Genomic DNA, 16604 nt, shown 5'->3' on the forward strand with positions numbered 1-16604 from the left:
CCTCCTGCCCCTACCCTCTCACCCCTTCTCTACCTCCTGCCCCCCCCCTACCCTCTCACCCCTTCTCTACCTCCTGCCCCCTACCCTCTCATCCCTTCTCTACCTCCTGCCCCCTACCCTCTCACCCCTTCTCTGCCTCCTGCCCCCTACCCTCTCACCCCTTCTCTACCTCCTGCCCCCCTACCCTCTCACCCCTTCTCTACCTCCTGCCCCCTACCCTCTGACCCCTTCTCTACCTCCTGCCCCCCCTACCCTCTCACCCCTTCTCTCCTCCTGCCCCCCCTACCCTCTCACCCCTTCTCTACCTCCTGCCCCCTACCCTCTCACCCCTTCTCTACCTCCTGCCCCCTACCCTCTGACCCCTTCTCTACCTCCTGCCCCTCTCGCCCCCTACCCTCTCTTCCCTCTACCCAGTAGTACCCACCCTGTGTCTGATGGTTGGGTCACGGAGGGCCTTGCCCATCAGGTGCCCCAGGAGGGTGTTGGTCCTGTACCCACAACCCAGTACCCTAACCCAGTATCCTAACCCAGTATTCAAATCCACTACCATGTACCCTAACCCAGTATCCTAACCCAGTATCCACTACCCAGTACCCTAACCACAAACCTAACCCAGTACCCTAACTCAGTACCCTAACCCAGTACCCTAACCCAGTACCCTAACCCAGTATCCTAACCCAGTACCCTAACCCAGTACCCTAACCCAGTATCCTAACCCAGTACCCTAACCCAGTACCCTAACCCAGTATCCTAACCCAGTACCCTAACCCAGTATCCTAACCCAGTACCCTAACCCAGTACCCTAACCCAGTATCCTAACCCAGTACCCTAACCCAGTACCCTAACCCAGTATCCTAACCCAGTATCCTAACCCAATATCCTAACCCAGTACCCTAACTCAGTACCCACTATCATGTATCCTAACCCAGTACCCACTACCATGTACCCTAACCCAGTACCCTAACCCAGTACCCTAACCCACTACCATGTATCCTAACCCAGTACCCTAACCCAGTATCCTAACCCAGTATCCTAACCCAGTAACCTAACCCAGTACCCTAACCCAGTACCCTAACCCAGTATCCTAACCCAGTAACCTAACCCAGTACCCTAACCCAGTACCCTAACCCAGTACCCTAACCCAGTATCCTAACCCAGTATCCTAACCCAGTATCCTAACTCAGTACCCTAACCCAGTACCCTAACCCAGTATCCTAACCCAGTATCCTAACTCAGTACCCTAACCCAGTACCCTAACCCAGTATCCTAACCCACTACCATGTACCCTAACCCAGTACCCTAACCCAGTACCCACCCTGCGTGTGACGGTGGGGTCGCGGAGGGCCTTGCCCATCAGGTGTCCCAGGAGGGTGTTGGTTCTGAGGAAGCGGAGGCGGATGTTGGTGGCCTTGGTGAAATCCCTCAGGACTGGGGAGTAGGAGAAGTTCATCGCCCCGGGACGCCCGTTCACTAGAGACACCACCACCTGGGAGAGAGGGACGATGTCACAAACACACACAAACAGTAGGTATACAGCCGTGGCGAAAAGTTTTGAGAATGACACAAATATACATTTTCACAAAGTCTGCTGCCTCAGTGTCTTTAGATATTTTTGTCAGATGTTACTATGGAATACTGAAGTATAATTATAAGCATTTCATACGTGTCGAAAGGCTTTTATTGACAATTACATGAAGTTGATGCAAAGAGTCAATATTTGCAGTGTTGACCCTTCTTTTTCAAGGCGTCTGCAATCTGCCCTGGCATGCTGTCAATTCACTTCTGGGCTACATCCTGACTGATGGCAGCCCATTCTTGCATAATCAATGCTTGGAGTTTGTCAGAATTTGTGGGTTTTTGTTTGTCCACCCGCCTCTTGAGGATCGACCACAAGTTCTCAATGGGATTAAGGTCTAGGGAGTTTCCTGGCCATGGACCCAAAATATCGATGTTTTGTTCCCCGAGACACTTAGTTATCACTTTTGCCTTATGGCAAGGTGCTCCATCATGCTGGAAAAGGCATTGTTCATCACCAAACTGTTCCTGGATGGTTGGGAGAAGTTGCTCTCAGAGGATGTGTTGGTACCATTCTTTATTCAGGGCTGTGTTCTTTGGCAAAATTGTGAGTGAGCCCACTCCCTTGACTGAGAAGCAACTCCACACATGAATGGTCTCAGGATGCTTTACTGTTGGCATGACACAGGACTGATGGTAGCGCTCACCTTGTCTTCTCCGGACAAGCTTTTTTCAGGATGCCCCAAAGAATCGGAAAGGGGATTCATCAGAGAAAATGACTTTACCCCAGTCCTCAGCAGTCCAATCCCTGTACCTTTTGCAGAATATCAGTCTGTCCCTGATGTTTTTCCTCGAGAGAAGTGGCTTCTTTGCTGCCCTTCTTGACACCAGGCCATCCTCCAAAAGTCTTCGCCTCACTGTGCGTCCAGATGCACTCACACCTGCCTGGTGTCATTCCTGAGCAAGCTCTGTACTGGTGGTGCCCGATCCCGCAGCTGAATCAACTTTAGGAGACGGTCCTGGCGCTTGCTGGACTTTCTTGGGCGCCCTCTTCACAACAATTGAACCGCTCTCCTTGAAGTTCTTGATGATTCGATAAATGGTTGATTTAGGTGCAATCTTACTGGCAGCAATATCCTTGGCTGTGGAGCCCTTTTTTGTGTAAAGCAATGATGACGGCACATGTTTCCTTGCAGGTAACCATGGTTGACAGAGGAAGAACAATGATTCCAAGCACCACCCTCCTTTTGAAGCTTCCAGTCTGTTATTCGAACTCCATCAGCATGACAGAGTGATCTCCAGCGTTGTCCTCATCAACACTCACACCTGTGTTAACGAGAGAATCACTGACATGATGTCAGCTGGTCCTTTTGTGGCAGGGCTGAAATGCAGTGGAAATGTTTTTTTTGGGATTCAGTTAATTTGCATTGCAAAGAGGGACTTTACAATTAATTGCAATTCATCTGATCACTCTTCATAACATTCTGGAGTATATGCAAATTGCCATCATACAAACTGAGGCCGCAGACTTTGTGAAAATTAATATTTGTGTCATTCTCAAAACTTTTGGCCACGACTGTACACACAGACGCTATAACACACACAAAGACAGACGCTGTAACACTCACACACACAGACGCTGTAACACACACACACACACACACAGACGCTGTAACGCTCATATGCACACATGCTGTATGTACACACACACATATATACACACACTGTACCTCTCCATTCTCCAGGGGTACGATGCGGGAGTATTCAGTGGTACAGATGACGTCGTTGTCGGAGTTGATCCGTTCGATGCTTCGCTGTCCGAAGCGCTCAGTGCAGTCTCTCTTAGAAGCTGTTAAAACACACATACACACATAAATATACAAACACACATAAATACACAAACACACATAAATACACAAACACACATAAATACACAAACACACATAAATTCACAAACACACATAAATACACAAACACACATAAATACACAAATACACATAATACACAAACACACATAAAAACACAAACACAAACACACATAAATACACAAACACACATTAATACACACAAATACACAAACACATAAATACACAAACAAATACACACATAAATACACAAACACACATAATTACACAAACACACATAAATACACAAACACACATAAAAACACAAACACACATAAATACACACAAATACACAAACACATATAAATACACAAAATCATATAAATACACAAACAAATACACATATAAATACACAAACACATATAAATACACAAACAAATACACACATAAATACACAAACACACATAAATACACAAACACATATAAATACACAAACACACATAAATACACAAACACACATAAATACAGAAATACACAAACACACATAAATACACAAACACATATAAATACACAAACACACATAAATACACAAACACACATAAATACACAAACACACATAAAACACAAACACACATAAATACACAAACACACATAAATACACACAAATACACAAACACATATAAATACACAAAATCATATAAATACACAAACAAATACACATATAAATACACAAACACATATAAATACACAAACAAATACACACATAAATACACAAACACACATAAATACACAAACATATAAATACACAAACACACATAAATACACAAACACACATAAATACACAAACACATATAAATACACAAACACACATAAATACACAAACACACATAAATACACAAACACACATAAAAACACAAACACACATAAATACACAAACACACATAAATACACAAACACACATAAATACACACAAATACACAAACACATATAAATACACAAAATCATATAAATACACAAACAAATACACATATAAATACACAAACACATATAAATACACAAACAAATACACACATAAATACACAAACACACATAAATACACAAACATATAACTACACAAACACACATAAATACACAAACACACATAAATACACAAACACACATAAATACAGAAATACACAAACACACATAAATACACAAACACATATAAATACACAAACACACATTAATACACAAACACACATAAATACACAAACACACATAAAAACACAAACACACATAAATACACAAACACACATAAATACACAAACACACATAAATACACACAAATACACAAACACATATAAATACACAAAATCATATAAATACACAAACAAATACACATATAAATACACAAACACATATAATACACAAACAAATACACACATAAATACACAAACACACATAAATACACAAACATATAACTACACAAACACACATAAATACACAAACACACATAAATACACAAACACACATAAATACAGAAATACACAAACACACATAAATACACAAACACATATAAATACACAAACACACATTAATACACAAACACACATAAATACACAAACACACATAAAAACACAAACACACATAAATACACAAACACACATAAATACACAAACACACATAAATACACACAAATACACAAACACATATAAATACACAAAATCATATAAATACACAAACAAATACACATATAAATACACAAACACATATAAATACACAAACAAATACACACATAAATACACAAACACACATAAATACACAAACATATAAATACACAAACACACATAAATACACAAACACACATAAATACACAAACACATATGAGCTGAGATGGGTGTTGGTTTAGTAACAGTGTTGGGGAAGCTACTCTGAAAATGTATTTGACCAAGCTACCAATTACTTCACACTGGAAGAAGTTAAACTTCACTAAAGCCTCCCTTAAGAAAAACCTACACTGAACAAAAATATAAAATGCAACATTTAAAGTGCTGAGCTGAAATAAAAAGATCCCTCAAATTTTCCATATGCACAAAAAAAATCAAATGTTGTGCCCAAATATGTTTACATCCCTGTTAGTGAACATTTCTCCTTTGCCAAGGTTATATATCCATCTGAATCAACGGCATGATCATTACACAGGTGCACCTTGTGCTGGGTACAATAAAAGGTCACTCTAAAATGTGCAGTTTTGTCACACAACACAATGCCACAGATGTCTCAAGTTAAAGGAGCATGCAATTGGCATGCTGACTGCAGGGATGTCCACCAGAGCTGTTGGCAGAGAATGTAATGTTCATTTCTCTACCAAACGGCCTCACAACCGCAGACCATGTGAATGGCGTCGTGTGGGCGAGCGGTTTGCTGAAGTTGTTTACTGAGTGCCCCATGGTGGTGATGGGGTTATGGTATGGGCAGACGTAAGTTACAGACAACGAACACAATTACATTTTATCGATGGCAATTTGAATGCACAGAGATACCGTGAAGAGCTCCTGAGGCCCATTGTCGTGCCATTCATCCGCCACCATCACCTCATGTTTCAGCATGATAATGCACAGCCCCCATGTCGCAAGGATCTGTACACAATTCCTGGAAGCTGAACATGTTCTTCCATGGTCTGCATACTCACCAGACATGTCACCCATTGAGCATGTTTGGGATGCTCTGGATCGACGTGTACGACAGCGTGTTCCAGGTCCCGCCAATTTCCAGTAACTTCGCACAGCCATTGAAAAGGAGTGGGACAATATTCCACAGGCCACAATCAAAAAGCCTGATCCACTATATGCAAAGATGTGTCGCGCTGCATGAGGCAAATGGTGGTCACACCAGATACTGACTGGTTTAATGATCCATGCCGCTACTTTTGTTTTCAGTTATCTGTGATCTGTGATCAACAGATTTACATCTGTATTCCAGTCATGTGAAATCCATAGATTAGGGCCTAATGAATGTTTTTCAATTGACAGATTTCCTTATATGAACTGTAACTCAGTAAAAACTATGAAATTGTCATATGTAGCGCTTATAATTTATTCAGTATAGTTTACTTAACTAAAATTACTTTGAAAATGTAGTTCACTACACCTAAACTACTTCGTGAAAAATGATCATATCTAAATCTGAGATGTTATAAACTACAAATTGCAAGAACAGTTCACTCTGGAGTCAGATGTTAACAGAATGTGTAATTTAGCCTATTACACATAAAAACAGTTTGACGTGAGAATCAGGCAGGTCTTAGGCCCAAACAGAAAGGACAATCAGGCAGGTCTTAGGCCCAAACAGAAAGGACATCCAGGCAGGTCTGAGGCCCAAACAGAAAGGACATCCAGGCAGGTCTGAGGCCCAAACAGAAAGGACATCCAGGCAGGTCTGAGGCCCAAACAGAAAGGACATCCAGGCAGGTCTGAGGCCCAAACAGAAAGGACATCCAGGCAGGTCTGAGGCCCAATCAGAATGGACATCCAGGCAGGTCTGAGGCCCAATCAGAAAGGAAATTCTGGACTACCTTACCCCATATTTGTTTCTCTTTCTTCAGAAACAGTAGTGTGTAGTTCCAGTAGTTAACTACACAGCAAAAGAATAATGAACTACTGCAAATATTACCAAGTCTGGATTTAGTTAAACTACCACCAAGCTACAGCAAGATGTAATGAAATTATTTGCTGAACTACAGTGCATGTAATTCACTACTTTCCAACACTGACTAGTAAATGGCATTATAGTGTGTAATTCACTACCCTCCAACACTGACTAGTAAATGGCATTATAGTGTGTAATTCACTACTCCCCGACACTGACTAGTAAATGGCATTATAGTGTGTAATTCACTACCCTCCAACACTGACTAGTAAATGGCATTATAGTGTGTAATTCACTACCCTCCAACACTGACTAGTAAATGGCATTATAGTGTGTAATTCACTACTCCCCGACACTGACTAGTAAATGGCATTATAGTGTGTAATTCACTACCCTCCAACACTGACTAGTAAATGGCATTATAGTGTGTAATTCACTACCCTCCAACACTGACTAGTAAATGGCATTATAGTGTGCAATTCACTACCCTCCAACACTGACTAGTAAATGGCATTATAGTGTGTAATTCACTACTCCCCGACAGCGTGCGTCTACAGGTGAGAGAGCAGGTGTGGAAATTCAGGCTGTTAAAACCCCCTGGGCTAAAGGGTCTGCTGCTGTTCTGTTTTATAACTGTGTATAGGGAAATCTCTCTCTCTCTCTCTCTCTCTCTCTCTCTCTCTCTCTCTCTCTCTCTCTCTCTCTCTCTCTCTCTCTCTCTCTCTCTCTCTCTCTCTCTCTCTCTCTCTCTCTCTCTCTCTCTCTCTCTCTCTCTCTCTCTCTCTCGCTCTCTCTCTCTCTCTCTCTCTCTCTCTCTCTCTCTGTCTCTCTCTCTCTGTGTCTCTCTCTCTGTGTCTCTCTCTCTGAGTATGGGTGGCCCAGGGAATCCAACCCACAACCCTGGTTGGTGCAAGCACCATGCTCTACCTACTGAGCCATTCAGGACCACGAGCCGTTAGCCTGATCTTCATCACTCTTTAAGAGACCCCTGATAATACGCCCAGAAAACTCCTCCTTAAAGCATCTGGATCACGTTCTGCTGTGTGTGTTAGGATCACGTTGTGCTGTATGTGTTAGGATCACGTTCTGCTGTATGTGTTAGGATCACGTTGTGCTGTATGTGTTAGGATCACATTCTGCGTGTGTTAGGATCACGTTCCGCGTGTGTGTTAGGATCACGTTCTGCTGTATGTGTTAGGATCACGTTCTGCGTGTGTGTTAGGATCACGTTCTGCGTGTGTGTTAGGATCACGTTCTGCTGTATGTGTTAGGATCACGTTGTGCTGTATGTGTTAGGATCACGTTCTGCTGTATGTGTTAGGATCACATTCTGCGTGTGTTAGGATCACGTTCCGCGTGTGTGTTAGGATCACGTTCTGCTGTATGTGTTAGGATCACGTTCTGCGTGTGTGTTAGGATCACGTTCTGCGTGTGTGTTAGGATCACGTTCTGCTGTATGTGTTAGGATCACGTTCTGCTGTATGTGTTAGGATCACGTTCTGCGTGTGTTAGGATCACGTTCTGCGTGTGTGTTAGGACCACGTTCCGCGTGTGTGTTAGGATCACGTTCTGCGTGTGTGTTAGGATCACGTTCTGCGTATGTGTTAGGATCACGTTCTGCTGTGTGTGTTAGGATCACGTTCTGCTGTATGTGTTAGGATCACGTTCTGCTGTATGTGTTAGGATCACGTTCTGCGTGTGTGTTAGGATCACGTTCTGCTGTGTGTGTTAGGATCACGTTCTGCTGTATGTGTTAGGATCACGTTCTGCTGTATGTGTTAGGATCACGTTCTCCGTGTGTGTTAGGATCACGTTCTGCTGTATGTGTTAGGATCACGTTCTGCTGTATGTGTTAGGATCACGTTCTGCGTGTGTGTTAGGATCACGTTCTCCGTGTGTGTTAGGATCACGTTCTGCGTGTGTGTTAGGATCACGTTCTGCTGTATGTGTTATTTTAAACACACATTAGTTTGTATAACACAGCTGCTGCTCTCACTCCCCCCCTGCCTCCCTCCATTTACATTTCTCTCTTTACCTTCTTTTGAACCATGATAATGTGGCATATGTCTCTGCCTCGTGTTTTCCCTAAGAGGAACATAATAAAGCAACGAAGCTGTATCGGATCTAGCCAGGGCCTGTACTGACGCTGAGGTGGGCTGGCAGCAATGCTCGGAATGTTCCAGTCTCCCACCTATTGATTGACAGCTGGTGCCTTCAGTCAGGTGGAAGCAGCTCTGTGAGAGCCCACCCACCCCATGGCCCCTGCCTCTCAAGGTTATTCCAAACCAAACCCCCCGGGAACAACCTTTAGAATCACAAACATCTAAAACACACACAACTTAACACAAAAAAGGGTGGAAAACAAACTCAGGGGTTTATCTATCAAACTTCCCAGACACCTGCACTAACACACAAACCTAATGCTCTTCCTGAGCCTTCTCTTCTCAATGTTCAGGAAGCCAAGTTCAGGAAGCCAAGTTCAGGAAGTCAAGTTCAGGAAGCCAAGTTCAGGAAGTCAAGTTCAGGAAATCAAATGTGTCTAACAGTTCTAGTCACAGGAACATGTAGTGACGTCGAAAAATCAATACTGTTACATATCGCAATATTACTTTTGGACGATATTATGTCGATACTTTGACTCCAAGTATCGATTTGTAAAAATAACAAAAAAAAAAATGTTTTTTTTTCTAGGTAGCGTTAGCTAACACTAGTCGGCTGTACCTGCGCCAAAACTCAGGTATTTTTCATCCTATAGCTTGTCCTACATCTTTTTAGATAGTGAGCCAACATGTTATCAACACTTTTATTTCCCATGATTGATCAAAACTCATTTTCTCATGTCTCTCTCTTTGCAGCAGACCTACAGTGAGCAATATGTTTGGAACATCAAGTCACAATAAAAGAGTATTGAATTGCAATGCATATAGAATCATGAGAATCACAATACCTATAGAATCATGAGAATCACAATGCATATAGAATCATGAGAATCACAATGCATATAGAATCATGAGAATCACAATACATATAGAATCACAATGCATATAGAATCATGAGAATCACAATGCATATAGAATCATGAGAATCACAATGCATATAGAATCATGAGAATCACAATGCATATAGAATCATGAGAATCACAATGCATATAGAATCATGAGAATCACAATGCATATAGAATCACAATGCATATAGAATCATGAGAATCACAATGCATATAGAATCATGAGAATCACAATGCATATAGAATCATGAGAATCACAATGCATATAGAATCATGAGAATCACAATGCATATAGAATCATGAGAATCACAATGCATATAGAATCATGAGAATCACAATGCATATAGAATCATGAGAATCACAATACCTATAGAATCATGAGAATCACAATGCATATAGAATCATGAGAATCACAATACATACAGAATCATGAGAATCACAATGCATACAGAATCATGAGAATCACAATGCATATAGAATCATGAGAATCACAATGCATATAGAATCATGAGAATCACAATACATACAGAATCATGAGAATCACAATGCATATAGAATCACAATGCATTTAAAATCATGAGAATCACAATGCATATAGAATCATGAGAATCACAATACATACAGAATCATGAGAATCACAATGCATATAGAATCACAATGCATATAGAATCATGAGAATCACAATGCATATAGAATCATGAGAATCACAATGCATATAGAATCATGAGAATCACAATACATATAGAATCATGAGAATCACAATGCATATAGAATCATGAGAATCACAATGCATATAGAATCATGAGAATCACAATGCATATAGAATCATGAGAATCACAATACCTATAGAATCATGAGAATCACAATGCATATAGAATCATGAGAATCACAATACATACAGAATCATGAGAATCACAATGCATACAGAATCATGAGAATCACAATGCATATAGAATCATGAGAATCACAATGCATATAGAATCATGAGAATCACAATACATACAGAATCATGAGAATCACAATGCATATAGAATCACAATGCATTTAAAATCATGAGAATCACAATGCATATAGAATCATGAGAATCACAATACATACAGAATCATGAGAATCACAATGCATATAGAATCACAATGCATATAGAATCATGAGAATCACAATACATATAGAATCATGAGAATCACAATGCATATAGAATCATGAGAATCACAATACATATAGAATCATGAGAATCACAATGCATATAGAATCATGAGAATCACAATGCATATAGAATCATGAGAATTGCGATACACATCGGCACCTAAGTATCGTGATAATACTGTATCGTGAGGTCCAATTCCCAGCCCTACTCACAGGCAAAGAACTGCCACGGCTGGTAGGTCTCTCCGAAGTCTGTGGAACGTTCTAGCACCCACAGGTCTGGTCGAGGAGAGTTGGCAAACTTGATCAGGACATAGGCCACGTGGAAGAGCTGGAGAAAGAAGACGTATTAAAATATATTCAACATTTACTTTTCAGAGAAGCATGAAAAGGGGCCATTTTTAGGGGGAATTCTCAAAGATGGGGGAGACAAATAGAGAGAGAAATCTGCTAGTAGAAAATAACATCCAACAGTCATGATTTTATCTGAAACACAGGGAATGTTTATATCAAGGCAATTCTCCAAATTCCTTTTGAAATATGAATACTCCCCTTCTCTGTCTTTTAGTATGTCATTGTCACACACAGTAACATTTAGACCTTAACCTGGGCTGTGTCCTGTATCCTATTCTCCATAGGGCTCTGGTTAAAGGAAGTGCACTATATAGGGAACAGGGTGGCATTTGGGATGACACTTCATAAAGGCTAATACAGTATGTGTCATCGACGGTAGGAATTGTGAGCTTAATTTCTCTATTCATCTGGTCGTGAGTTAATAAAAACAGATGTGTTCCCTTGGTGCACTAATCAAAGAGAGTAATTCAATAACAGAAAGGCTTGAATTTCTGTGTCCGGCTTTGACGTTTGTGTGTGTGTGTGACGTTTGTTCCCATCGATCTATCATCAAAGACAGACACACAGAGAGACAGAGAGACAAAGAGAGAGACAGACAAAGAGAGAGAGAGAGAGAGAGACAGCGAGAGAGAGAGAGACAGAGTGAGAGTGAGGACAGCCCGAGCGGAAGAGAGAAGAGACAGCAGAGACCAGCGAGAGAGATTGGAGAGAGAGAGGGAGAGAGAGGACAAGCGGAGGAGAGAGAAGTGAGCAGAGAGACAGAGAGAGAGCTTCAGCGAGAAGACAGCAAAGAGAGAGAAGAGGAGAGAGAGAGATGACCAGCGAGAGAGAGAAAGAGACAGAGAGGAGCAGAGACATGAGAGAGAGGAGGACAAGCGAGGACGCGGTGAGGAGAAGCCAGAAGACAGAGGACGAGAGTGAGTAGAGAGAGAGATAAAGTGAGAGCGAGATGAGAGAGAGAGAGTAGACAGCCGAAGAAGAAGACTGAGAGAGAGGAGGAGACAGAGAGAGAGAGAGGGACAGAGAAAGAAGACGCGGAGATGAGCGAGGACAGCATAGAGAGAGAACAGAGAGAGGAGACAGATGAAAATAGAGGGAAGAAGTGGAGAAGGGAGTAGACAGAGAAAACGACAGAGAGAGAGACAGAGAAAGAGAGAGAGAGAGACAGAGAAAGAGACAGCGAGAGAGACAGAGACAGACAGAGAAAGAGACAGCGAGAGAGAGAGAGAGAGAGAGAGAGACAGAGAGAGAGAGACAGAGAAAGAGACAGCGAGAGAGAGAGAGAGACATAGAAAGAGACAGCGAGAGACAGCGAGAGAGAGAGAAAGAGACAGCGAGAGAGAGAGAGAGAGAGAAAGCGACAGCGAGAGAGAGACAGAGAGAAAGAGACAGCGAGAGAGAGAGACAGAGAAAGAGAGAGACAGAGAAAGAGAGAGATAGAGAGAGAGAGACAGAGAGACAGAGAAAGAGACAGCGAGAGAGAGAGACAAACAGAGTGAGATAGAGACGCACTCCGACAGCAGAGACAGAATCCGAGCGAGCTAAACAGTGGATATTTAGGTTAAGGTTGCACTATTTCGCTCGCTCGGATTCTTTCTCTGGTGAGATTGATGCATCATGCTGTCGGCGTGCGTCTCGGACCCCCCAAAGTTGGACTTTTGTTGCATTTGGAGGAGCTCAAGTTTAATTCAGGCTCCCCTGTAATTCGCACTCTGGGGCCTATAGTCTCCCTTGCCAAACTCATGGCGTTCCACCTATAGTGTGTTGAGTTAAAATAACTTATATGTGCTGGAGCGTTCCTGCCACAGGTTCATATACACCAGGTAGAAGTGTACTTAGTACAGTACACAGCCTGGTCTCATAGACTAGACGTAACATAGTAAACGTAAATCCGACACACTCAAATGAGTATGATATGTTACGTTTGGTGTGATGACAAAAAGGATAGAAGGTTACTTAAAGGAAAGGTTCACCCATTTTGAATGATATGGTTTGTGTGTATCTCTGAGTGATGTTCTATCAATTTCCTGGGCCATTTCCTGTTTATCTGAGTTAATGAGCAGGCAGAAATCCGTCCGGTATGACGTAGCACCAGTGATAAAGTCTCTCCCACTACACTGGAAGTTAATAGGAATATGACTTTCAGATCGTGAAAACGTCTATCGTACATGTTTACATATCAATACTGGCCGATGTCATAACTAAGGAGGATGTCTTCATTCGCCTGAGCCATTTATCATATTTTTGCGAAGTTCCTACCTCGAGAAATGTGTAATTTAATGGAGGGTCTAGCACATTTTCTCCTATTTGTCAGCCTCTTTAGTCCAGGGTGTATTGCATAGTGCCGTTGCCAGAGATATTAGAGAAGAAAGGAGATAGGAATCTAATAAATTAGGGAACATTTAACCCTTTCACGCGTGAGTTCCAAATATCTCTAACGGTCGCCTCAGCGTGAGTTTTTTTATGCACGTGATGTTCGAACGTTCTCTCCATTCCAGGATGTGATTGTTACATAAACAACAACACTGAATGGCATCAGAGTGGGAGTGAAAGGTTACCGTGATTGACTGCCTGCACGCGCCATTTGTATCAATAAATCACTATCAGAAAATGTTTTGTGTGGTATTATTGATATATTTAGTATGTTATTGACATTTTTCAATTACCCGTGATAAATCATGCATTCCGATTTTTGCATAAATTGTAATGGGCGCATAGTATGTGTGTAAAATAATGTTTTGAAGGTTGTACTGATTATGATGAGCTAAGCTAATTCCAGCTATGTGTATGGAGCCATGTTTGTTGACATACAATGCATTCTGGGTTTCACGTAATCATCCGTTTGACCAAAGATGTTATAACAAAATGAGGTGAGTAAGAGTTCACTCATTTTTTGAGGACTTCTGCAAATGAATGGTGGGATGTGAACGACAGTAGATGACACACCCCTTCAACATGCATACTGTAAACAGACCAAACTCATCTTGTCTTCTCTTATTATCTTCGGTTTCTGTGAGGAAAAAATGCATGGCTGCACGCTGAAACTAATCGACGGATTACTTTCAATTTCTAGAAAGTGTTTTACCTAATTATTTCGATCAATGGTGAGCTCACTCGTGATGTGATTAATTATACATAGTAATTGCTATTAGCTAATTCATGGTATAGTTTACGTCAGCCGAGAGTTAGAAAATATGACCGCTTGTGTTGCGTCAATCTTTCCTCAGTTAGCGCTAGGACAAATGTAGCCTACATTTTTCCAGTTAGTATGATTGTGTTATGCTATAGATACTTCTGTGAATATCTGAACATTGCATCCAAAAATAAACTGCTCACATTCTGGACATAACTTTGTAAGGACTGTTTGTGTAAATAGTTTCTGAAAAAAGTGTTGCCAGCTCAAATGTTGATTGTTGCGTCATTCGAAACTGGCCGTTCTAAATGAGCGTTCTAAATGAGTGTTCTAAATGAGTGTTCTAAATGAGCGTTCTAAATGAGTGTTCTAATCACACGGGGTGTGATCGTACGCTTCAGGGACCACTGTAGAACGATCACACCCCATGTGATGGTACGTGTGAAAGGGTTAACACCCCACCCAGCAGACTGTCAGAGATATTAGAGAAGAAAGGAGATAGGAATCTAATAAATGAAGGAACATTTAACACCCCACCCAGCAGACTGTCAGAGATATTAGAGAAGAAAGGAGATAGGAATCTAATAAATGAAGGAACATTTAACACCCCACCCAGCGGACTGTCAGAGATATTAGAGAAAGCAGATAGGAATCTAATAACTAAAGGAACATTTAACACCCCACCCAGCGGACTGTCAGAGATATTAGAGAAAGGAGATAGGAATCTAATAACTAAAGGAACATTTAACACCCCACCCAGCGGACTGTCAGAGATATTAGAGAAAGGAGATAGGAATCTAATAACTAAAGGAACATTTAACACCCCACCCAGCAGACTGTCAGAGATATTAGAGATATTAGAGAAAGGAGATAGGAATCTAATAACTAAAGGAACATTTAACACCCCACCCAACAGACTGTCAGAGATATTAGAGATATTAGAGAAAGGAGATAGGAATCTAATAATTCAAGGAACATTTAACACCCCACCCAGCAGACTGTCAGAGATATTAGAGATATTAGAGAAAGGAGATAGGAATCTAATAAATAAAGGAACATTTAACACCCCACCCAGCAGACTGTCAGAGATATTAGAGATATTAGAGAAAGGAGATAGGAATCTAATAAATGAAGGAACATTTCACACCCCACCCAGCGGACTGTCGATCAATCTCTTCACGTTGTCAATGCTGCATCACGTGGCCACAAAGCTAATCGCCACGCAATCCCTTCTCAAACTCTGTGTATATGTCGAGAAACATGCCTATTTTCCTCGAAAGTACTTAATGTCACGATTCCCTTAGCTATACAATACTACAGATAGCAAAGTCATTATCTCACATTTTTGGAAAAGATTTGTAATGTTGTACTTCTTATTGACAATATGTCTATTATTGTTGGGTTTTTGATCTAGCGTCCAATAGACTCCCATTCGCTCCTTGAAGGAGAGCGGTCTTTGTCCCAGAATCGCCCAGAATGCACTGTGCACCCTATTGACGTAGCATAGGCAACGTTTCCCATCTTTTCAAAAGTATATCTGCCGTTGCGAATATTAGACTCCACTCTGTGAGGGAAATCAATCTGCATGTTGAACATGGATGAGATTGTAGACTCCTAAATTGATATTGCAGTTTGTTTTGGTGATTTTACAGCTAACTAGCTACTTTACATGCTGATATTGTCTTTGGTATTAATATATATTTTTTAATTATTATTATTTTATTTGTAATTTTTGCCCCCTTTTTCTCCCCAATTGGTAGTTATAGTCTTGTCCCATCACTGCAACTCCCGTACAGACTCGGGAGAGGTGGAGGTCGAGAGCCATGCATCTTCCGATCGGTGTGGATGGGTAGGCGTATAACGCTAACGTCTAGCAACCCAAAGGTTGTGTTTTCGAATCTCATCACGGACAACTTTAGCATTTTAGCTAATTAGAAACTTTAGCATGTTAGCTACCCCTTCCCCTAACTCTTTAACCTAACTC

General features: G+C 41.3%; 1 protein-coding gene across 1 annotated transcript; it reads right to left on the reverse strand.

Annotated features, from left to right (window-relative positions):
* Positions 1 to 1315: 1315 nt before the first annotated feature.
* On the reverse strand, positions 1316 to 11464 carry LOC115182256 (laminin subunit alpha-5-like; the record flags this gene model as incomplete). The annotated part of the gene is made up of 3 exons (XM_029743876.1): positions 1316 to 1486; positions 3246 to 3364; positions 11347 to 11464. Coding segments are annotated over 3 exons (408 nt in total), but the record flags the coding sequence as incomplete, so codon positions are not given.
* Between the last annotated feature and the right edge of the window lie 5140 nt (positions 11465 to 16604).

The sequence above is a fragment of the Salmo trutta genome, unplaced genomic scaffold (assembly GCF_901001165.1).
Source record: "Salmo trutta unplaced genomic scaffold, fSalTru1.1, whole genome shotgun sequence".
Taxonomy (NCBI): domain Eukaryota; kingdom Metazoa; phylum Chordata; class Actinopteri; order Salmoniformes; family Salmonidae; genus Salmo; species Salmo trutta.